Source organism: Pipistrellus kuhlii, unplaced genomic scaffold (assembly GCF_014108245.1).
Source record: "Pipistrellus kuhlii isolate mPipKuh1 unplaced genomic scaffold, mPipKuh1.p scaffold_m20_p_28, whole genome shotgun sequence".
NCBI lineage: Eukaryota > Metazoa > Chordata > Mammalia > Chiroptera > Vespertilionidae > Pipistrellus > Pipistrellus kuhlii.
The window spans coordinates 4120800-4145185 of record NW_023425527.1 but is presented as its reverse complement, the minus strand read 5'-3'; the positions used below and the strand labels follow the sequence as shown (position 1 = coordinate 4145185).

Sequence of the window (24386 nt, the reverse complement as noted above, 5' to 3'; positions counted from 1 at the left end):
ACTTTCTCCTCTAAATATTAGATTGATTCTACATTCTCACTGTCAATAGGGTTTAAAAAATACTTCTATCCCTTATAGTTGGCACCTGATAGGAAATTTCAGAGGAGAAGTGATCATCTTAAACAATAGGCACTTGCTTTGATTCAGGGAATGAAAGTTACATGATATTTTAATCTGATATCAGCACAAATAACCACCCAAAGGTCAGACAGATGGATGAACCGTGGCTTTCTGTGATTACCTCTGCAACCCATACATCAACGGGTGAGAAATAAATGTTGCCTGTGGTTCAGCTAGACCTAGAAATTAATACTGGTTTGGGAAAAATGTTAATACCGGTTTACACTGCATTAGCAGCAGTCCAGTTTTGGATGCCATTGGGAAACAATTAACCCATTCACTGTGTATGTAGAATATTTATTTCTGGCAATCACATTTGAGTGTAAAAGTAACACATTAGAGTTTTTCTAAAGAATAATGGCTAGTTTGGTGAGAGGGTCTGAAAGCCATGCTCTATAAAAAAATCAGAGGATATTAATCCAGATAAAAAAGATTTGAAAGGGCCGAAACCGGTTTGGCTCAGTGGATAGAGCGTTGACCTGTGGACTGAAGGGTCCCAGGTCGATTCCGGTCAAAGGCATGTACCTTGGTTGAGGGCACATCCCCAGTGGGGGGTGTGCAAGAGGCAGCTGATTGATGATTCTCTCTCATCGATGTTTCTAACTCTCTATCCCTCTCTCTTCCTCTCTGTGAAAAATCAATAAAATATATTTTTAAAAAAGATTTGAAGGGAACCCCACAATAGTTGTCAATTACTTAAATACTATACTAGAGGCCCAATGCATGGATCCAAGCATGCGGGATGGGAGGTCCCTCAGTCTGGCCTGCGCCCTCTCGCAATCTGAGATCCCTCAGGGAATGTCTGACTGTCGGTTTAGGCCCAATCTCCACAGGCAGTGTCGGACATCCCCTGAGGGATGTAGCCATGTGCCAAGGAGCAGGCAGCCAGGGAGGAGCCAGAGCCGGCACTGTGCCACTCTCACTCATTCCGGCCTGCTGTGCTTGCCACTGCTGCCACTTGCAGCTATGCTCGCCAGCCCTGACCCTGACTCTGGCGGAGTGGCACTCCCCGGTGGGAGCACACTGACCACTAGAGGACAGCCCCCTGATGGTCAGTGCTTGTCATAACAACTGGTCCACAGGTCAGTCTGGCTGTTCTGGTTGTTCCATTGTAATGGTCATTTAGGCATATATATATATATATATATATATATATATATATTGACTATGAGGAACAAAGCAGATAAATAGGAGGGAGATATTTAAATAGAAAGATATAGAAATAGAAAGATATAGAAATAGAAATATATAAATAGAAATACATAAATAGAAATAGATATATAAATAGAAAGAGATATTTGTCTGAACGGTACAGAAAAGGTTCTAAGTAATCAGGCTTTTCTTTATTAGAACAGGTCCCCCCAGAGGTGGCACTGACTAAACACAGAACATGTGTGAGCAGAGTGTGGATGGTCACCTATCAGAGATCCTATGGTTAGGAAATAACAAAGAATCCTTATAGCATTAAGATGAACACCCTACCTCCCTTTTTTGAGTTATTCTTGAGTGACCTTCTAAATCAACAGCTTAGAAAAACTACATCTCTGTTGGAGAGAAAGTGTGGCTTTCATTGCTCAATTATAACCATGGAGCTCTAAGTGCAAGTCAATATTAGGTTATCAATACTGGTCTACATATCAGTCCTCATTTGTGTTTTGCACTAATGATGTTCTCTGTGTTAGAGGTACTTGGAGTCTCAGATCCTCTTCCATCATCATAATTTGCTCTTCGGTTTGCTTTTAAATTCTTCTCTACATTCTATAGATGTTGAGTGCAGATCTCATAATAGAGATTAGATGAAGAAACTTTCACTTCTGGCCAAATTAAGAATGGGTCTCCCTAATCCGAGGTGAGATCACAGGATGCTAAGAAGTACTGAGGCAGAATACTAGAGGCAGACTATCTGGGTTAGAGTCCTGACTCTGCCATTTACTATGTGACATTGTGTAAAACACTACACTTTCATATGCCTCCATTTCTTATTTTTAATTGGAGCTAATCATCATAACCACTTCATGGGATGATTGTGAGGAGTAAATGAATTAACATTTGCCAAATGCTTGGAATCATGCCTGGCAAGAGATTAAGTGTGGTATGTTTGTTAAATCAAACAAATGCTTACATAGTCCTATGTTAACATGATTTGTCATATTAGATAGTAGGTAAACTTCCTCCTGCTCTGCTCATCTCCTAAAATGTTAGCTTTTCTTGGTTTCTAATCTATTTGTGAACTATATTTTCTCTTTAAGCAATCTCATTCACTCACTGGTTTGTTTGTTTGTTAAGAGGAAAGTCTATTTAAGAATTTTTAATAGAGATATATAAAGGGCAGAAATAGCATTTGAAGTTCCATGTTTAAGTTATAGTAGCTTCATTCCTTTCTGGTGGGATGGTATGTCAGTTTCCCGGAGCCCCAGATTCTAGATCTAGAACAAGGTGTTAATGATGCCTTCCTAACAAGATTGTCCTCAGAGTTAAAAATAAACACAGAAAATGCCAATGGTGTTCAAAGTGGTGACTATTATTTGGGAGTCATCCTTTTGATATACATGATGCTTATTAGACCTATGCTAAAATTAAGTGAAAGGTTAACATTTTCAATATTTTTTGAATGGAAGACAATGTAGGATATTGATAATAAACAAAGTAGGAATCTTAAATGTTGGTAATGGAGTAAAATTAAATCAACCTGGATAATATTTAAATTTAAAAAATAATTTAAAAAATTTTCAATTACAGTTGACATATAATATTACAGTAGGTTTAGGTGTACAACTTAGTAATTAGATATTTCTGCAACTTATGAAGTGATCACCCCAATAAGTGATCTGGTTTTAAATGCCATTTGTGTTTGGGCAGGAGGCCAATATGCATATCCCATTAGAACTCTCTTGCCACCATCTTGCCTCCTCTTGAATGTTTCACATGCACGTCAAAGTCAACATGGCAAAGACAGAATATTGGACTCTCCCCACTCCAAACCCACACTTATCACAGTTCACTAATCCAGATGATGGCACCACAATCATTGAGTTATCCAAACCCAAACTTCAAGAAAAAGTAGCTGCCATAACACAAACTGCATAATTAAAATTCGGGCAGTATAAATATACTACTGTGATACTGATATACTATAAAATGACATATATAATGTATAATAATATTGTGATATATTACTTACATATTTTCATACTGATAAGATAAAAGCGTAAGTTTTCCTGATCAACCTGAGTAGCATTTTCCCAGGAAAAAAGAAATGCAAGAAAGACATGATTTAAATATAAAACACTCTAAAAGGAGGCATAATTCTGGGCAACCACTACAGTGTTAGAACAATCATTCTGGAGAGAAAAAAAACGTCAAATCTCCAGGAGTGCCAGGCCAGCATGACTCAGTGGTTGAGCATCTACCTATGAACCAGGAGGTCATGGTTTGATTCTTGGGTTGGGGCATGTGCCCATTTTGTGGGCTTGATCTCCAATAGGAAGCTAGCTCTCATATTGATGTTTTTCTGTCTTTCTTTCCCTCTCCCTTCCTCTCTCTAAAATCAATTAAATTTTTTAAAAAAGGAGAACCATTGACAATTGGAGCCTGGGCTGAAAAGGAGAGGGCAGGTTGAAGGGCAATTTGGAGTTGGAATGCAAAAATCACCACATCTGTTGTGGGGGCCAGTTATAAGGAGGCATGGAATGGGTTGGGGGTGGGGAAAAAGGAGGAAAGGAAGCCCCCCTTCTAGTCCTTATTAACACACTGGGACTCTGAAAACTAGTCTGAAATGGGAGGAGGGGGATTGGCTCCCTCCTATTGCCAAATCTGCAAAGTTAAAAGCATCCCATGCTGGATACTTGCTGCATAATGCTTTTGCCAGCTATACAGTCTGTCTTTTTGTGAATGCTATAGAAGCTAACAATCTGGAACAAAGTCCGCAGGCACCTCCCTGTCATCCTCTTGTAGGTATAAGAAGTAGGATCCCTAGTTGGGGGTTATAGTCTTGCTGCCTTTATCTTCCACCTGACAAGGAATATATAACCTGAGTGTGAAGCATCCTGCTGCCAATTTTGCAAAAACCCCGTTATCACACAACTCAATGAGCAGTGTTTACCCTTATAAGGTACCTCCCAACAGCTCACTGAGCTGCTTTTCAAAGATGTCTCTGCAGCCTGAGAAGGTAACTGAGGCATGTCTTTCAAATGCGAGGCTGTGCCAGGAGGCGGGGAGAATGGAGTTAAGCTAGCTAGGAAGCCAGGAGATAATGAGGCCAATGCCAGGGATGTTACCTCAGTCACCATCACTCAGAGAAACCAGGTGTTCCTCTGCCAGAAGGCAGCCTTGAACTCTGCGTTTGGGTTCCCCACCCCTTGGGTGGCCTTTCTGTGATTGTAAAGTTACTAAACCTAAGGCTGTATATAGTGGCATACCTCAAGTATTTTACTCAGGAGCAGATTATTTCTTTTAATGCCCCCTCTCTCAAAAAAAAAACAAAAACCCAATTATTTTCAATAATAATCCCACACAACATTCAATAACAACTATTTTTCTTTAGTTTTAAGACAACTTTTAAATTTCAAGGATACATTTTTTCAGATTCAATCAAATATTTCATTGATGAGTTGAAAATTGCCATTATGAAACAAAAAATATTATGCCTTGCAGTTCACTTTCTGCTTCAGTGTTTTAAATTTTAAGTATGAATGAAAACTCCAAATAGTCCCCCAGCATGACATAATTGAAGTAATCCACTTTTTGGGGTCTCTGTGTGTACAATCACAGTGCTGGAGTCATTTATTTGGAACCAACTGTTTAAATTCAGGAAGGAATACATGGTACTGTGGGGAAGGTGACAGGGTCTGCCCCAGAGTGAACTCCACCAGTTCTGGACCCTTAGCCTTGCCCTCTGGGAACCAATGCAAGCAGATGAGTCCCTGTGTGCTAGAAGCTAACAGAATAACGGAGAATCCCTCTAATTAACTTCTTTGTAGACACAGCACTTATTAAAGAATAAATAACAAAAACGCACTCATTTAAAGATTACACATTTATTATTAAAACACAACAGCAACCACAGGCATTGTTTAGAGCTCAGACCAATACAATTTTTTTTTTCACAGAGTGGTTATTTTATCACTGGCATTCTTAGAATTTCTAGCACATGGGGGGTAATAAAAAGCAGATCAAACGTTTGGTGTGTTTCTGTATTGTTATTAAATTCTCTACAACTGATGTGTCCCTTCTGCCTGCATTCAGAGGAGACGCCTGCCAATGAGCCTCCATTGGTACACCTCTGACTGGCAAGGTCTAAAAGTGTTTCCCAAGATGTGGACTGGCTAGAGACACTTGTGTTGACTGGACCGTGTGGTACTAGGAGAGCCATGTACCTCTGAGAAGGTTTGGTGCAAAAGCCCACCCAACAGGAGTGTCCCCATTGGATGGCTGCAGCCTGACAACAAACAAGCCTTCTTTGGAGTAGAGCCAATAGGAGGCTTCATGTGTATTTGTGCTCAAGTTTCATTTTTGTGTACAATGTGCTATTGTTAACCATTTAAAGGTCTCCAGGGTCTCCTTGGATTAGAAGGAAGTTGCAGGACCTTGGAGTAGTGGTATAATGAAGCAAGTCTCTTCCTGGTAACCTTAAGTAGCCGAATGCAAAATTATGCTAAAAAAAAAATAGCAATACCTTTGTGTACTCTCAAGAGTCCATAAGACACATCTGGGTCTAGTACACAATTTTATTTTTACAAAAATGTTTCAGATATAGGTTTTACTATCCTTATTTTACAAATGAGTCAACCGAGGCTCTGAGAAGGTAGGTGATTTGCCAGCAACATACAGTCGGTGCATGACTGGGTGGGACACAAAAGCATGATCTTCTGAGCCCAGTGTACTCTCTACCACACAGCTCTAGAGTAGGCACTGTCATAGATGAGATGACAAATAGGAGTGCCTACTGCTTACAAAAAGCTTACAATATGTTAGTTAGCAGAAGGTCAGATTCCATTACGTTTAATCTGCCAGGTATGTCCGTTTCCATCTTGTTCACCATCCTAACATAATACTATCTTTTAAGACCTATCTTGCCCTGGCCAATGTTACTAAATGGTTAAAGCATTAGCCTGTGCACCGAAGGGTCACTCATTTGATTCTCAGTCAAGGGCATGTACCTGGGTTGCAGGTTTGATCCTTGGTCCCAATTGGGAGGCAGCCCATCAATGTGTTTTTTTCACATGGAGCGCGCGCGCTCTCTCTCTCTCTCTCTCTCTCTCTCTCTCTCTCTCTCTCTCTCTCTCTTTCTCCTCTCTCTCTCTCCCTCTTTCTCTCTCTTTCTTGTATACTCACTCTAAAAATCAATGGGGAAAAAATGCCCTGTGTGAGGATTAACAATAACAACAACAAAAGAGACCTATCTCAAGAGAAGTTTTCATCCCCGAAGCCTTTTCTGATTCCAAAGGCAGAGTTAGTTGCTTTCTCCTATCTCCCCACTCCTATCTCACATCCCTGACCAGGTAAATGGTAACCCTGACTGGCCTGTCTCCAAGCTTGTCAAGGCTCTCCTTAAGATCAGGAGCATTAGGTTATTCCCATTTGGATCCCCAATGTCTAGCAGGGTGTTTGGCTCTGAGTATATTTTCATTACCACACATCCCAATTTCTGGGAAACACTACAGCTAAGATATTTTCTACTATAATTGAGGGTGATGAGTCAGTGTAACCTCACCCTCTTATATTGAGGTGAATGTCTCCATTAAATTTTATTTGCTTTCTCTTAGAGATGAGAGATCAGAAATCTGGAGAGACACACTTACATCATCGACTCCATTTCCAAACACTGATATTGAGAACATAACATGATTATCCTGTGAATAAAATCAATATTCTATTTCTTAATGCTGCTAAATATATCTCCCAAACCAATCATGCATTGCATTAGCAAACTCTCAGAGAGAATATTAGAGCCAGAATGGGTCTTTGAAAAATCATGCCACTCAGCATCCTGATTTTGTAAGTGGGGAAATCAAGACACTGAGATACTAAGTAACTTGCCTACGATTTCATGGAACAGCCAAGCCAGCTTGTACTTGCTGATATTCCTTGCTGGTTCCATGGCCCAAAGGAGGAAGAAGATTGGTAATGACAAAAGCAAAGTTCAGGGTTGGAGACAGGGGTGCTTACCCACCGACTCCCTGCTCAAGGAAATTCAATATAAAACAGGAACTTATACAGTAAGAACTGACTGGCTCCCACAGCAGAGGGTATTCCCTTGATCAAACAATATGCCACAGGACTCTGTAAAATGCAAGTTTTCTCTCTAAGAGAAATTAAAATTAAATGCTATAACAAAACAAGGCTTATATATATTTTTGAAGCAGAGGAATTTATGTCATAAAGTGGGTTATTAAGAGGGGCTTAATGTTAGAATTTCTGGCTCTAGAATTACATATATATATTTGTGTTCATCTGTACAGCAACAACAGGAAACCAATGTAATGATTTTTCATAGCTCTCAACTGGGGTGTATTGAAGGATGCTGGAGGATAGGTCAGCTTGGGGGCTATGGGATTCTCTTCCCTTTAGAGGAAGAGTGAGTGGGGGTTGGTGTGGCCATGTAGTGAATACCTGAGCGGGGAGAGCCTATGTCCTGTGCTTCACTTGATACCACAGTCAACAGAACTTGTGGATTGAAGATGGAGTAGGAGGTCAGGAAGAGGATAGGAAACAAACCCCGAGCCTGAGCCAGAGGCCAAAAGGCAAGGTCACTAAACACAACGACGTGGGTGAGACATATGAGAAGCTAGTGCAGAAACATATGAGAAGCTAGGTTCTAAGGCCAGAGGGTAAAAGAGCCAGGGAGAGGAGGGCAGGGGAAAAGTTGGAAGAGCAATTTGGGGTGACATGTGGATGGGCCCCTGAACACTGCTGTCCACAGGAGTCTCTACATATCTTGTCCTGCCCACCTGACTGAATGGTTTCTGCATTTCAACAATAGACTACAGCACCACTCTCTAACACAGCGGTTCTCAATCTTTCTAATGCTGCAACTCTTAAATACAGTTCCTCACAGGCGTCTTCAAACTACGGCCCGCGGGCCACATGTGGCCCGCAGAGGAGTCTGATCCGGCCCGCCAGGTTTTTTGGGCAGTGAGCGCAGCCGAGGTGTTACAGTAGGAATTAGTAGTTCATATAGTCCGGCCCTCCAGCTCTCTGAGGGACCGTGATCTGGCCCCCACTTTAAAAAGTTTGAGGACCCCTGCAAGACCCACAGGTTGAGAACTGCTGCTGTAGAGCCTAAGGCCATCAGAAAACACAGATATTTACATTGCGATTCATAACAGTAGCAAAATTATAGTTATGAAGTAGCAACGAAAATAATTTTATGGTTGGGGGTCACCACCATAAGGTGGGGTGGGGGAAGCCAGCTCCGGTTTTCTCTTGAGGATATTTTACAGGTAAAGGCAGCACAAGCAATATCCTACCCAAAGAACATTATTACCTACTTCTCAATTTGAAGATGTTAGGCTAGAACAATGTCCACTCATATTGGAAGGCCACAATGGTGTACACACACCCCATGAAAAAACTCCATATGAGAGGGAGTGGGATTTAGGAAATGCTGAGATTTCAACCCTGTGAGTTGGTCACATTTTGCAGATGTAAGTGAGGTCCCCAAAGGTGACACTGAGTTGATCAAAACGGAGATTACTCTGGGTAGGGCTAACTTTAAAAAGAGAGGCAAGGCCTTCCCAGAAAGGAAGGGAAAGATTTGAGGCAGCACACTTTGCTGTTGGCCTTGAAGAAACCATCAGCCATGTTGTGAACTACCCGTGGAGAATAGATAGCTTGTAGGGCCTACGGCCACTTTCCTATAACCCCCAAAGAACAGAATTCTGTTAAGGACCTGCAAAAGCTTGGCCCCGGATGAGAAGACAGCTGTACTGGCACATTTGACAGTACGGTGGGCCCCTGAGCAGAGGACCCAGCGAAGCCACACTTGGACTTCCTGACCCAGGAAACTGTGGAAAATCAATGTGTGTCCATTTCAGCTATTAAATCTGTGGCTATTTGTTACACAGCAATAGAAAAGTAATATTTAGTTTTCTAACTAGTAGGCACCATTTACCATGAGGAATGAGAGTCATGCATGACCCTAGGCCAGCCATCCTAGACAGCAAGCATCCCCTACTGGGAAAACTGCTGGGAGAAAAGTGAGCTCTTGTTTGTCTCACCAGTGTCTAATATAAGCCTTTCTTAAGCAAAGAAAATTGGCCATTTTGAACAACACAGGTAATTAGGCATCATTGCTAAACCACAGGTGGCTGCCAACAGGTGTAATTATCTTCATCTTCTAACAATCTTAAGCTTTTAAAACTACCCACTAAGGAAGGGTTGGAAATTGCATGTTGAATGAGCTGGGGCGAAACATTCCCATGCGATTTTAAAGAACACACTAGAGGATGGCGCCACTGAGTCAAAGCGCCCTTCTGCCATTTTGGTCAGAAATGAAGCTATGAATTCCTCTGTTCATCATTCAGAAAAAAACCACGATCCCATGGTGTTTGTCATATCTCCGAGGAAGAGTTGCTTATAACTGTTTATTGTCCTCCCATTGTTCTTGGGATCTCTATGTAGACACTTAAAGTGTGGCCATCTCTTTTTGAAATCCTAGCTCCTAGCATGGTGCCTCTACTAAAGGGAATGCCCAATCTCCCTACTGTTTTGGATAAATGAAATGTGAATAGACAGTATTTGGCACACATTTTTCTGAAATGTGTTAAGTATATGTATATATTTATGCTAAGTTATAAATGTGTAAATGTGTTATGTACATGTGTGAGAAATCTATACTTTAAATGCTATTAAACAAATCCCACAATTGACCCGTTTTGTGTGGGGGATTTTTTTGTTTGTTTCACAGTCTTAGTATAGGTGTTTACCATCTGTTGCCTGGATGATAAAAAACAAAACAAAACAAAACAAAAACAACAACAAAAAAAAACAGGAAAAGAAAAAAATACACCTCATGATGTCCCACATTGGGGATCAGGCCCAAAACCTGGGCATGTGCCCTGACCAGAATCAAACCATCACTTCCTGGTTCATATGTCAACCACTGCACCATGCCGGTTGGATCAATACCTCTATTTTTAAAGGGATTGCATCTTAGCTCTTGAAATTAGAACACATTGTCTTGGCTCTAAGGACCTTGCTGGCCGCCTCACACGTCAGGCTCCACTGTGTACCCTGCCCTTTGGATACTCAGAAGTACCCACCATCCCTCAAGTGCATTTTCAATCTTCTTTGCCAGTGCTGTTTACTCTGACATTCCCTACCCTCTACTCCTTCTCCACTTGGAATAATCCTAAACACAGTCAAGACCCAGTTCCAACTTCCTTCCTCCCACGGTGTCCTGAGAAACCTGAACCTGGAAGAATGCAAGTGACAGGAAGCCTGATTCAAAGTGGCTCCAACAATAAGAGGTTTGTTTTCTCACTTAAGAAAATCAATGCCGTGGTGATGCCGTGGTTAATTCAACGCTCAATGGGCCATAAAAGATGGGGGTTCTTTCCAACTTTCTGTTCTGCCATCACCAGTGTGGCTTTATCTTCAAGTTTGATCATCAGGCTTTCCCTCACAAACCATGGGTAGCACTGTTTATTATATGTTAATGTCTATATTAGGATATTAGTCAGGCTTTCCAGATAAAAAGAACGTATAGAGTTGTGTGTGTGTGTGTGTGTGTGTGTGTGTGTGTGTGTGTGTGTGTGTGCATGCGTGCAGAGAGAGAGATTTATTTTAAGGAATTGGTTCATATAATTGTGGAAATTGAAAAACTGAAATTTGCAAGCAGGTTGGCAGGCTGGAGACCCAGGGAAGTATTTATGTTGCAGCCCCAAAGCCCAAGGATTCTGGAAGCACAATTCCCTCTTCCTTGGGAGACCTCAGTCCTTTTCTCTTAAGGCCTTCAACTGATTGGATGAGGCCCACCAACATTAAGGAGGGTAATCTGCATTACTCAAAGTCTACTGCTATAAATGTTAATCTCATCTAAAACCTATCTTTACAGAAACAACTAGAATAATGTTTGAGCAAATGCCTGGGTACTGTGGACTAGCCAAATTGACATAAAATTAGTCATTATGAGACTGAAATTACCATGATTGTTATAGATATTAGCCAAGGATAATCTCCTGGGGCAGGGGAGGGGTTCCTTCCCTGGGCACATTCAAACAAAATTGGGGCTCTGCCTGCAAGGCAGACTGTGGTTATGGATGGGATTGGATGAAAGTACGGATTTAAGCGGGTAAATGTCTGTTAAACACCAGGCAGGCAGAATCCCAATACTTTATGGCCTTCTTTACATGTTTTACCAATCCTATTAGATCCCTTGTTATACTGAGTCATGGGTTTATGGCATATCTCCTTAGACTGTAGGTTAACCCTTGAATAAGAATGATATACTGGTTACCTCTTCATCAACAGTCCCTTACGTGGTGCTCAATATCAGGTGACTACTCTGTAAATGCTACTGAATTAACCCAATTTAACCCAAGTTGGCTATTCTTTTTTTTTATTTTTATTTTTTTTTTATTTTTTACAGAGAGGAAGGGAGAGAGATAGCTAGAAATGTCGATGAGAGAGAAACATCGACCAGCTGCCTCCTGCACATCCCCTACCAGGGATGTGCCCACAACCAATGTACAGGCCCTTGACCGGAATCGAACACGGGACCCTTCAGTTCCCAGACCAACGCTCTACCGCTGAGCCAAACCGGTTTTGGCCCAAGTTGGCTATTCTTGTGCTAAATCAACCTTGTGCTTGCTACTGTTACAGAAATTGCATATTTCTATCCACCACAACCTTTGTTGAAGTCACAGATTCGCAACTGCTATTCCAACTGCTAATTACTTCTGGCCATTCTTGTAAAGAACTTAGGGGACCATAAAATTGACCAAGTAGTCTAGCCATGTGAAGTTCTCTTCTTTTTCACACATCCATAACCTGGAAAAAAAAATCCCAGTGGCAAAGTAAAGAATCCTCTCAGCCTTATATTCAGCAATAATAATTAGAGATAAAGGGTCCATTGTTTGCCCTAAAGCATAAGCTCAGATAAAATAGGTCATCTGGAGTCCGTCTGATCTCAGAGCCTCAGGTACAATTACTTAATTCAAATATTCTCATGACTCCTATATATATATATATATATATATATATATATATATATATATATATATATGTATATATATATATATATATATATGTATATATATATTATTTTTTTTAACAGAGTTAAAGTTCCCAAAATTTAGAAAGTGAAATAATCAGATAGCAGTCTTCTTTATCACAAAGTCAAAGGTCATCAGGAGTGATAAATACAGAGGATGATAAAATCAATTCTCACTTGGCCACTGTGTAGCGGAATTTAAGGAGCATTTTACTAAGCACCTTTCATGTTTTGGGCATCAGGATAGACACTCATTTGCAATATTATATTTTCCAAAGTTCAGCCCCCCGCCTTTGCTGAAGCATATGAGAATCAAATATCCAGCTATGGTGGTAAAATAATGATAGTTATACAAAGAAACAGACATGTACCAATATCACCATTAGCAATTTCCCTGCATTGTGTAATTTAATTCTCACAAAATCTCATGAAGCTGATTTAGTCCTTATCTCCATTTCAACAGATGAAGACTTCGGGGCTGAGAGTGGGTAGGCAACATGCTGACAGTTATACCAGCAGGAAGCCCTGGAACCTGTACTCAGCTCCATGTATGATCCCAGAGTCCATGCTCAGACCTCTATACCTGCTGCACCCCAGACAGGGGGCTTTGTATGTATTATCTCATTTAAAACTGGAAATGAGGAAAAGTTTGAGTCTTAAATCAACACATAAAGGGGAAAATATAATTTATTTCCTGTAATTAAAAATAATTTTAAATAAACTCAAAATATGGCCTTAAACACATGTAAAGAGTATGTCAACAGAGGGGAAAATCATCAAAAAAAAAAAAAGGTGGGGCAGAAAAACAGAAGCCTGCAGTGCTTAGCCAGAGTTGTCCATGAGCATTTTAGTCACTATAGATAACATTATAATATGCCTAGTATAGTTGAGCAAGACTTACTATAACCTGGAGGAATGCTGTTAGCTGCTCTAATTTCATAATACCAAAACAAGAAGGTAATTATACATGTAATTTCCAGGATATCTTGCCCTGGCCAGGTGGCTCAGTTGGTTAGAGTGTTGTCCCATATACCAAAGGGCAGTGGGTTCGATTCCCAGTCAGGGCATGTAACAGGTTGAGGGTTCGATCCCCTGTCGGGGAACATATGGGAGGCAACTGATGGATATTTCATTCTCACATTGATGTTTCTCTCTCTTTTTCTCCCCTCCTCTCTCTCTAAAATCAATAGAAGGCTATTCTCTGGTGAGGATTTAAAAATGTAATTTCCAGGATTATCTTGAATATAAACAGCACATTCCCCAGGAAACAAACAAACAAATAAAATTCCATCCGTTGGACAGGGACATTCCCAGTTGTAGTATAAAATATCATGTATCTATACGTGCCATGTGAACATAACTTGTGTTAATTAAGTAGTTCTAAGATTATTAGAAACCTGATCATTTCCGGGTGAATTAATCAAGTCCAGTTCTTATCCCACTGAGCCAAGGAATAAACGTACCATAATGAATTTATGAAGTTAATAATGTCAGTTGATGAGGCTGTTTGGCAGTCAGTTGGCGTTTTCCTGAGTCCCCCACTCTCCCTCACCATGCCTGCTTTCCTCCTGTTGGAAAGCTCCAAGACCACGCACTACTCTCACACAACACAAGTAAGAAAAGGGACACTAAGAGAAGCTTGGTAACTTGCTTAGCTCTGCACAGCTATGTGGGGCGCTGCTACAGTGTTTGAACAGGTTCAACCCTCAGATTAATGAGAGGGCACAGTCCTCTCGTGGCCACGTGGAAGTCACTCCCCGCACAGTTAGAGCCAACAGCTGTAGTTGTCAGCTTGAACCTATGGTCCGAACACTTGGCCCCACGTGCCTGGGTGATGTGGGCTTGATGGAGTTCAGGTGCATGTGATTGAGTAGATTTGAAACCCATGAGAATGTTGTAAACATCTTGACCACACCCTTACTTTGCCTCGTGGCATCTGCCATAAAATAAAGACATGGCTTGTGGGGTGCAGCACTTTCTCTCCATGAGGAAGCAGCGTCCCACCGAAACCCAGCTTTCATTCTTGTCTGTCTTTTCTAAGCCTTTCAGCCTCCCCTACTCAGGTTCACCCTGGGCTGTGCCAGCGTGGCACACAGCTAATGTAGTGAACTCTACGGGAGAAGATGACACCACACTGACCATGTGGATGAGCCAGGTGACCTGGAGCACTGCTCTTTCCACTTGCCACCAATTACAAAGACCCCCACTGACACTAGAAGTCATCTGTTCTCAGTGCCTGAGTGAGGACCTCACATTGGCTCCTCTTGAAAGCTCTGTGTTTTACCCTCTCCTATATAAGCAGTTAAAATTCTTTGAAATACCTCACCTGCCTTCCCTCCCTTCCATCCTTCTCTTGAACTTTCTTGCTCTTCCCCATACTTCTCTCACCACCAAAGTCTTCATTAACACAGCAGAAGTATAGGGACCACTGCTAGGATAAGGGGAGAGGGGAAAGGTAGGGACCCTCCGCCTTGCTTCTAAACTAAAGTCACAGTATGTTTCTGCCTCTAACCTGTCTCCAGTTCCTCCCCGCCCCCCCCCGCCCCCCCATGCTGACAGCATCTTCTTTGCCTGTTATTTTTAGCTGGGGCTTGGCTAATCTGCTAAGTGCTGACCATGGATGCTCCTGGAGTGACACTGATGACAGCATGTGTCCCAGCAGGCCACATGGCCATGGCCATCCTTTCCAGACTCCCTGCTTCACTGATGTTAAGAAATGGCTCTCTCACACTTCACCAAATTCCAGCAGAGTTTCAACCCCAGTCCTCCATCACCCTCTCCCTGACAGAGCCACTTGCAGGTGGAAGGACCTTGGGATGTAGACTCAGATGGAAAAATGTGGTCTTGGTTAAATAGCCACTCGCTCAATACACTTTCTCTTGATGGAGTATTCATCTAACACATAAGTCAGAGTATACTGCCTTTTGCAATACAGCGCATGCCATGTAGCAAATGCAAAACTCTGGAAATAATACCATATTTCATTCAAATTCTTTTCTTATAAATGAGAATAAATGTTTTACCTGGAACAAAGCTTCCCTGGACCACCTCCTTGTACGCCCACCAGCCTTCATGGATTTTTGGTGAATTCTGTTGAGCTAAAGGAAAAACAAGGAAGAGAGACTAAGATAATAGCAGAGAAGTGCTATGTCCTGGCTGTCAAAGCAAGAAGCATGAATATACATAAAATAATACTTTTCTCCCCCAAAGTCCTACTAACAAATTCAATAGCAACCCTTCCCCTCCTATTCAATTAGATCATTAGCCTGTAAATATGTTGTCATGGAGTACTATAAAAAGCACTCGGGATATTTCTATTATATTTAATAGAAATAGACTATAATTATATATTTAAGCCTATTTGAATTCCCCTGTCATTTGTCTCTACCTCCGACTTGGCTCTTTGCTTCTTCTGTTCCCTGCACACACACACACCCTCTGCTGGAACTGAGAGGAAGCTGATCCCATCCACAAGCTAGGCAAAAATTCTACAGATTCACAGAACTCTTAGGGATGGAGAGGTAGGGAGTTTTCTGAGAGCGCCAAACTAGAAGTGGGAAAGGTGCAATCAGCCAGCTCTCCTCAGTTCCCAGAAGAATGAAGATAAGAGGGTAAATGATCATGTGAGGGATTTGGACTTCATAGGGAGGAAGAGCAGCAATCCCAATACAATGGATCATCCCACAGGGATCTGCGAGCTCATACCAACATGGCCTCAGAATAATCTGACACTCATGACAGTTGATGGGCGAATTGGGGCTATGCTATTTCATATGGGGGTACATCCCAAAGTATGGTGACACAAACACTTGTGCTGAACCGTTCACCAATTCAATCACATTCACGTTTCAGCTCTTAGTCCCAATGAAGGAAAATAATGTAATTTCAGACCATAATTATAATTTGTTTAGTATATAGTATATATTAAAACTCTGCTTGGATGTCCATTCTTTAAATCTTGTTCTGTTTTCAGTCTCCTTGTTCAGACTACTCATTCAGGGTCAGAGAAAAACAATATAAAACAATGGGTCTGAAAGCAATGCTTTGTGTAGAGGGAGGATCTGCTGAGTTGCTTTAGCTCCCATAGGAGCTGCAATTGCTTAGCCCCGTGTCTTCCCTTGTACAGAGGAGATGCTTTTCCTGCCTATGACAATAAGACCCCTGAGGCATGTAGCTCTGTCATGAAGGTGGGTTTACGACACAGGACAATTAGAAGAGAAGCCCACATTTCCTGGAGCTGGTAGTTGGTGTAGGAGATTTTAGAAACAAATAGAAGAGAAACAAATATTCTATTTAAGGCTCTGGAAAGACATCACATTTCAAGGTGCATCAAGGTAGAGTGAATTTTCCAGTACTCTGACTTCCTACATGGCATGAATGGTGGCCAGATGTTCCTATAGCCCTTGAGGAAGATCCTGCAGGCAGCTGGAAAGTTGGAAGCCAGTGCATCTGTTCTGGGGCAGAAGACAAATGGAGAAGTGACTTCAAGCAAAGGCTGGAGGAATTCTGTCCAGCCAGGGATCCAAGAGGAAGAGTCCACAGAGACTCAGGTATTAGTAGCATCAGGGAAAGATGAGGAGATGTGAAAGCTGTTAAGCATGACCAAACCGAGATATCAGATCAAGAATAATATACTTGCAAAGTTCACCAAGTAGGTGGACAAAGGACAAAGGACATTTTTCTACAGTTCAGAATGATTTTGATTTACCACTGAACTTGCCACTGCATATAATTCACCCTTCTATTCCTTCCCAACTCATTGGAAGGTCCTCCTAGGAGCTAGAGGGGAATCTCAAAGGCTAAGAAATCTATGAGATAGTGTGTCACCTAATGATTCAAACATAGTGGCCCTGTTTTGAAACAAGCACCTTGTAACACACACCTTGATGATAATTAAATTCACAGACAGTACATCCTACTGGGGGCAGGGGGAAGAACTGATATTTCAGCATAGCTCTGCTGGACATGGAGCATGTCCCAGGCCTGGAAAAGACACACATGTCTGAAAGCTCAAAAGCACGGAACTGTGGACATCACCAAATGGTTTTACACCAGAGATTAGTCGGGATGAATTTTCTTATAAAAAAGGAACTTCTGAATTTCATAAAAAATCACCAAATTTTATCCCATCAGGATCTTTGCCTGTCATTTGAACAACTGAAACCATAAACACAGACTTCTCTTTGATTTTCAGAGCCAGCTGTTGTAGAAGCTACACTCTCTTGCATATATTTCATCATTCAAAGGAAAGATCAATATAGCATTCAAAAAGTGTTGTTTTACATTTTTTAAAACCAAGTAGTTTTAGTTAAGATTTTTAATTGATTTTTTTTAAAGACAGAGGAAAGGAGAGAGAGAGTGAAACATTGATCAGCTTATGCCTACACCCCTCTCCCTTACCAAGGAATTGAGCGTGCAATCCAGGCATATGCCCTACCTGGGAATCAAACCCAGGTGTACTGGATGATGCCCAACCAAGACACATCAGCCAGGGCTATCAAGTAATTTCACAAAAATCTTTGTTTATAGTATTTACACATATTAATTGTGAGAAATCAACATAGTGCATTAGTTATAAAATATAAAGGAGAAATAAAGGAACTATAACCAATGATGTGTGTCTCAATATGTAAATGTTTTAGCATGAAGAGAAATTGGCAAATTATCATTGGCTGGCCAAAGATGTCCCACTAATTGTTTTTGATCTGTCCAGGCACTAAGAATGGTTTTACAATTTTAAATAGTTGAGAAAAAATTCAAAGAATAATAATTTTTGTGACATGTAAAAATCATAACTAAATGCAAATTCTGGTGTCTAAAAATCAAATTTTATTGATCCACAGACAATGCCCATTTATTTATATAATGTCTATGGCTGCTTTTCTACTACAACAAAGTTGAATGGTTGCAACAGAGACCATTTGGCCAAAAAATCTAAAGTATTTCCTACATGGCTCTTGACTGAAAAGTTTGACTGCTAACTTACACACATAATCTCAAATATATATATATATATATATATATATATATATATATAGTAATGCTTTGACTATTATCTAAAGAAATAAAATACAATAAAATATGTATTTCAATTTGCAAATACTTGGGTGTGATTCACTAGGAGATAAAATGAAGCAGCTAAATGTATGGTTGAAACAGGTGTGAATAATGAGGTTGTATTGTACTGGAGGTTCCAGAACCCACAAGCAGCACTCTCTCAGTGGTGTGTGTGATTTTCCAAAATAGTGAACCAACTCTTGGCAAAGTTTGGGACATGATGAAATACCACCCTCCCTTAATTTACATGGCTGAAGAACTGGTATATCAGAGCTGTGTAAGAGATGCTTTATGTTCAGATGCAAAATGAAGTATAACTGTAGGCTCAGATAGAGAACATAGCTTTCACTCACTTGAATGTCAGCGGGGATACGGGACAATTTATCATTGCTTGGAACTGTCAACTGTACTGAAATTCTCTGTGCATCCCGGGTTGGAGCTACTAGGATCCTCTTTAATTGAAAAATTTCAAATTGCCCCAGCCATTTCCAAATATTCCAATGGCAGCCCTCTTGATACTCCCTGACCTACTAGGGCTATATATAGCACTATTTCTACATGCTAAATGAGATAGAGTGCAACGTGTTAAACACTAATCAGAAGATAAAGTTTTAACTAAATGGATAAGATACATCTTTCCCTATGTATCTGAACTGTAATGCTGCGTGAACCCCATTAGATATATTCATATTCCCTCTCCCTCTCCCTCTCCCTCTCCCTCTCCCTCTCCCTCTCCCTCTCCCTCTCCCTCTCCCTCTCCCTCTCCCTCTCCCTCTCCCTCTCCCTCTCCTCTCCCTCTCCCTCTCCTCTCCTCTCCCTCTCCCTCTCCCTCTCCCTCTCTCTCTCTCTCTCTCTCTCTCTCTCTCTCTCTCTCTCTCTCTCGTTTGCGCGCGCGCGCGTGCTTACACACACGGACAGACTGACAGGCACACACACACACCCCTGTAAGGAAGACCTATCCGCCTGTGAAGCATCCACTTAAGAGACATCATTTCAAAGGAAGAAAATGGTCATTGGATCATTAAGAGGATGACAAGTAACAGAAGTTTTACCAAAAACCTCTGTCCCATTCAAAAAATTGCAGAATACTTTACTCTGTTCATCTCCAATCATCGCCTCTTCAGCTCCCATTAAGTGGGCTGATGTAAGGTGTTAGCAGCGGCTGGACAGTCAGACCATCCGAATCAGGTGTGTTAGGATGATAGAACTGCAGAGTTTTCCTCAGCCTCCTTCAACATGCATTGTGAAGGACCCAACTCCATCTCCCCAAATCAGTCAGCCTGAGTGGGTCCAATGTCTATCAATTACAAAATATGCTCCCTGCAGCCTTGAGTCGGAGAAAATAAAGGCATGTTTTCCAAGGCCCAGTCTGGCTTCACCCTCTTCAACCAGTGGAAAGGCAGAACATCACACAGAACAGGTACTTCCTTTCAGGTTCTGCGACGTGCTGGGAGCAGCTTATTTGAGACAGAGCACCAAAGAAGTGCTGGATTCCCACTTTCATTCCTGGCCAGACCCTCACTAGTCATCTTGTTTACATCTGATTTGCAGCGAATGGGGAGCTGCTTGAGAGTTCTCCAAGCTAACAGGTGAACAGGAAAACAGCCTTAGCTTCCGCTGGGCTCCCTGCTTCTCTTTGCTTATGGATCAGGATTTCTCCACTTCACATGCAGCCAGCCCCTGGGGAAACTCAGGTGTCTAATCAAAGACATTACGCTGCCAATAAAAGTTGTCATCACGGCCAGATGAGGCCATACACACGGCAAGGGCAGTAAAGAAAAGCCATTTCCATTTTATTCTTCTCATTGGAGCAATTTGGGAACTTGTGAGCTTTGAAAGGAAACTCAGAATATCCAGATTTTGAAAGGGATACAGTGTTGGTTGCTCCAATCTCTTCCTGTGCAGATGAGGAAACTGAGGCACAGAGAAGGGAAGCCACTTAAAAAGTATGGGGTATTAGGAGTCAGCAAATTTCTACTGTACTAGTAAATGGCTAGATAGTTAATATTGCAGGCTACTGTACCTGTATACCAACTCAACTCTGCAAATACAGCACAAAAGTAGCCATATGAAATAATAAGTGGATGAGTATGGGCATATGCCAATAAAACTTTATTCATAAACACAGACAGAGGACTGGATTTTGCCTGTGAGCCACAATTTTCTGACTTCTGTCTTAGAGCAAGGGGATTTTGTCATCTAATTCTGCTTCTTACTCAAATACATAGATGTGAGCTACTTTAGAGGACATATAAAAGAATGGAACTACATGAGTTTCCAATGACATGTAAATAGTATCTGATCAATAAACATTGTAGAAAGTATGTGTAATATGAAATATTTTCCAGACTTCCTGAAATTAGTCACTAGAGTCTACTTAAAATTTAATAGGCCCTCCTCACCCCCATTTCCATTGGGCTAAACCAGTGGTCGGCAAACTCATGAGTCAACAGAGCCAAATATCAACAGTACGATTGACATTTCTTTTGAGAGCCAAAAATTTTAAACGTAAACTTCTTCTAACAAACTACTTCTTCAAAATAGACTCGCCCAGGCCATGGTATTTTATGGAAGAGCCAGACTCAAGGGGCTAAAGAGCTGCAGTTTGCCTACCACGGGACTAAACCACAAAAGTTGGAGGAGTCTCCTGCAAACATTGCCCACAATCCCATGCTGGGCTTTTCAAACTAACCATTAGGGACATGCCCTATTGCTGGAAGCCCTTTTATTCCTCCCGCAAGTCCATAAAGCACATTTCTGGATGACTCCTGGGAATCTCACCTGTTTCCATGGATAGAGTAATTATATTTTCACCTGCTAATAAACATGTACAACTCTCCTCTATTTACTAGGGTATACATATATATTTTTCTATCCCTATCACACACAAGCTGCAAGACAGAGTTAATTAACTTAGGTATGAAGAAAACACAACTGTGAAACATCTGTATGTGGACATTACAGTGATCTCTTAACCTGGGAAAAAACAACACTCAAGAGCAACAACTGAGCGCACTCTGGTGTGGGAGGGAAAAAAGAAGTATAACAATTCTTTTTTTATAAAAGAATTTTTATTGTTATACTGCCATGTGGATTTATCACTCCTTGGATCTCATTTCCCATGATCTTTACAAAATTTCTGTTCTCCCTGCTGTCACCAATATACCATGTCTATTACTCTCTCCACTTATTTACTCAGCCCTTTCCACCTGGAATTCCCTCTTTATCTACTTTTTCATGACTAGTCTTACTCATTCTCAAAGCCGTACCAATTCCCATTCTCTTCAAGAAACTTCTGATCACTCCAGTCCCACTGTAATCCCTCGCCTTTGTGAATTTCAGAACGTTAGTGTCTATTCCTCATTTACGACCTGCATTAATTCATCCAATATTTATTGAGCACCTGTGATTGTCAGGCATTTTTCTGTACATCGAGAATACAAAATTCCCATTTCTTCCAAGAACTTAGATTCTCCTGGAGACAGAAAAAGTACATAGATGGATTAAACTATAAGGAGAATATTAGACAGAGAAAATTAATTTAACGTATGAGGTTATAGAGTGACTGGAAGGACACAGTAGATGGTGTGACAGTGTTGACCTTTGAGATTATGACACTTGATCTGAGATTTAAATGACAGAAAAGATCTGGCTTCATAAAGGTCAACAGCGATAGTATTTCACATGAGCTCAAAGATGTTAGGAAGGCAGAAAGGAGTGTGGTTTTTCAAGGACAATAAAAGTGGCCACAGGAGATGCATGGGTAGAAGGGTTCCAGATGAGGCTTGATGCTGCGGGTAGTGGTCCAGGAGAGAGATGGTGGTGGCTTTCACTGGGATAATAATGGTGAAAATAGAAGTGGCTGGACCTTACATATTTTTTTTTTAGAGGAAGAGTAAATAGGCAGTGATGGGTCTGGTGAGGGAAGCTAAGACCATGGGTGAAGGATTACTCCCACCTTTTTTGGCCTAAGTGACCAGGTAGACATGTCACTGAGGTGACAAGGGAGACGGGGGAAGAGTAACTTTGGAGCATGAAGGTCTGTTTCCAATGGCTTATGAACTTTATGGGTGGTGGCAAGTAGGCAGTTGGATCTAAAATGAGTTCTGAGAAAAGATCAAGATGAGACACATGTTTATGACTCTTGGCATATAACTGCTATTTAAAACCATGAGCTTAAAAGAGGTTATCAAGAATCATGTGAGCCAAGACTGGTTTGGCTCAGTGTATAGAGTGTCAGCCTGCGGACTGAAAGTTCCCAGGTTTGATTCCAGTCAAGGGCATGTGCCTTGGTTGCGGGCACATCCCCAGTGGGGAGTGTGCAGGGGGCAGCTGATCGATGATTCTCTCTCATCAATGTTTCTGACTCTCTATCCCTCTCTCTTCCTCTCTGTAAAAAATCAATAAAAATATATTTTAAAAAAAAGGAATCATGCGAAAATGTGTAGAGTCCAATAGAGACTCCAAATAGAGCTCAGCGATGTGAACTTTATGCAGATTTTCTGTTTTGAACCTAATGTCCTATTTCTGTTTCAAGATCTCATCTAGAATCCCACATCACAGTTTGATGTTGTATCTCTCTAGTCTTCTCATGGTTGCAACAATTTCTTCATATACTTCTCATCTGTATTTTCCCAAAGCCTGTCTCCTGAACTAAATTAAAACTATCTCAAGGTAGATGTGGTGTCTTGTCTGCTATAAGGCAGTACATGTAATCGGTGCATGAGGCACAGTGTTTAATACATGTTTAGTAAATCTGGGAAGGGGAGAAAGCATAAGCTCCATTTAGAAATGCTATTTACTAGTTTTATAAGAACACTCACCTTTAGACGCATCTCTACTTTTCCCCTGAAATAAGTTTAGTGAGAGCCCTTAGATATTAAGAATCATGTAACTTACATAATAACAACAGGACACAAAAGAAGGAGATAAAAAGATTATCTCTAATTTATGTAATTGTAAGAGTGTAGCTACAATTTTGTTTTCTGCTTCTTTTATCAAACATTACTTCCTGGGTTGTTTTCCCCATTCTTATTTTTAATGTGTATATAATAGCCCTTTCAGTAAACATGCCACAATTTCCCAATTATGTCCTTCCTATTGGGCGTCTGGTTGTTTGAATACAGAAATTTAGTTTTTGTAGCCTAGAATTTCTTTTGTTCCACCTCCTTTAGAATCTTTTTGTAGAGCAGCATAACAAAATCAGTGTGCAAGAAGGACAAGGCATAACTGTATTTAAGTTACTTTGTAAAAAAATTAGATCAAGTCTGGCCAGTGTGGATCAGTGGTTGAGCATCAACCTATGGACTATGAGGTCACAGTTCCATTCCCTGTCAGGGCATATTACTGAGTGGCAGGCTAGATCCCAGTGGGAGTGGGGGAAGGGGACATGCAGGAGGCAGTTGATCAATGATTCTCTTTCATCTCTTTCATCATTGATGTTTCTTTCTCCTATTCTCCCTTCCTCTCTGAAATCAATAAAAAAAAATTTAAGGTTAGATCAATTTGCATTGCCATTTTAATGCGATTATTTTTTAAAAAGAAAATATTGGGGTAACCTTAAGATAAGTAAATAATGACAGAATGCTAATTCATTAAAAATTCATTTTGACTTCTGAGAAACAGGCAACTAAACAAGAAGCATTGTAACTCTGTCCAATAAATGATTCTCTTGTCACAAATTCATGAGAGGTACATTTCATCAAAGTCAGGACACATTTTGTATTTCATGTTTTTTATTATTATTTATCATCTTGGAATCAGGTATAGATGTATTGTGCATGAGTACTATAGATCAATTTTGTAATAAAGTCTGTTCACGTTTTAAAATATAATAGATGAGTGAAACTTCAAACTCCCCAAATTCAAGTCCATGCCCAGGTTTGCTCAGACTCTCATAAGTCATAGTGATAAGGAGAATGTGTGTGTGTGTGTGTGTGTGTGTGTGTGCTGTATTCAGAATACTAAAAGGATATTGATATAATATATCAATTTT

General features: G+C 40.8%; 1 protein-coding gene across 3 annotated transcripts in view; it reads right to left on the bottom strand.

Moving 5' to 3' along the window:
• Positions 1-24386, bottom strand: part of CA10 (carbonic anhydrase 10) — a 366676-nt gene that overhangs the window by 277301 nt on the left and 64989 nt on the right. For all 3 annotated transcript variants that reach the window (XM_036454245.2, XM_036454246.2, XM_045587356.1), the window contains exon 3: positions 15358-15432. In XM_036454245.2, the coding sequence (XP_036310138.1) occupies positions 15358-15432 (75 nt within the window). The remainder of the gene's footprint in view (positions 1-15357; positions 15433-24386) is intronic.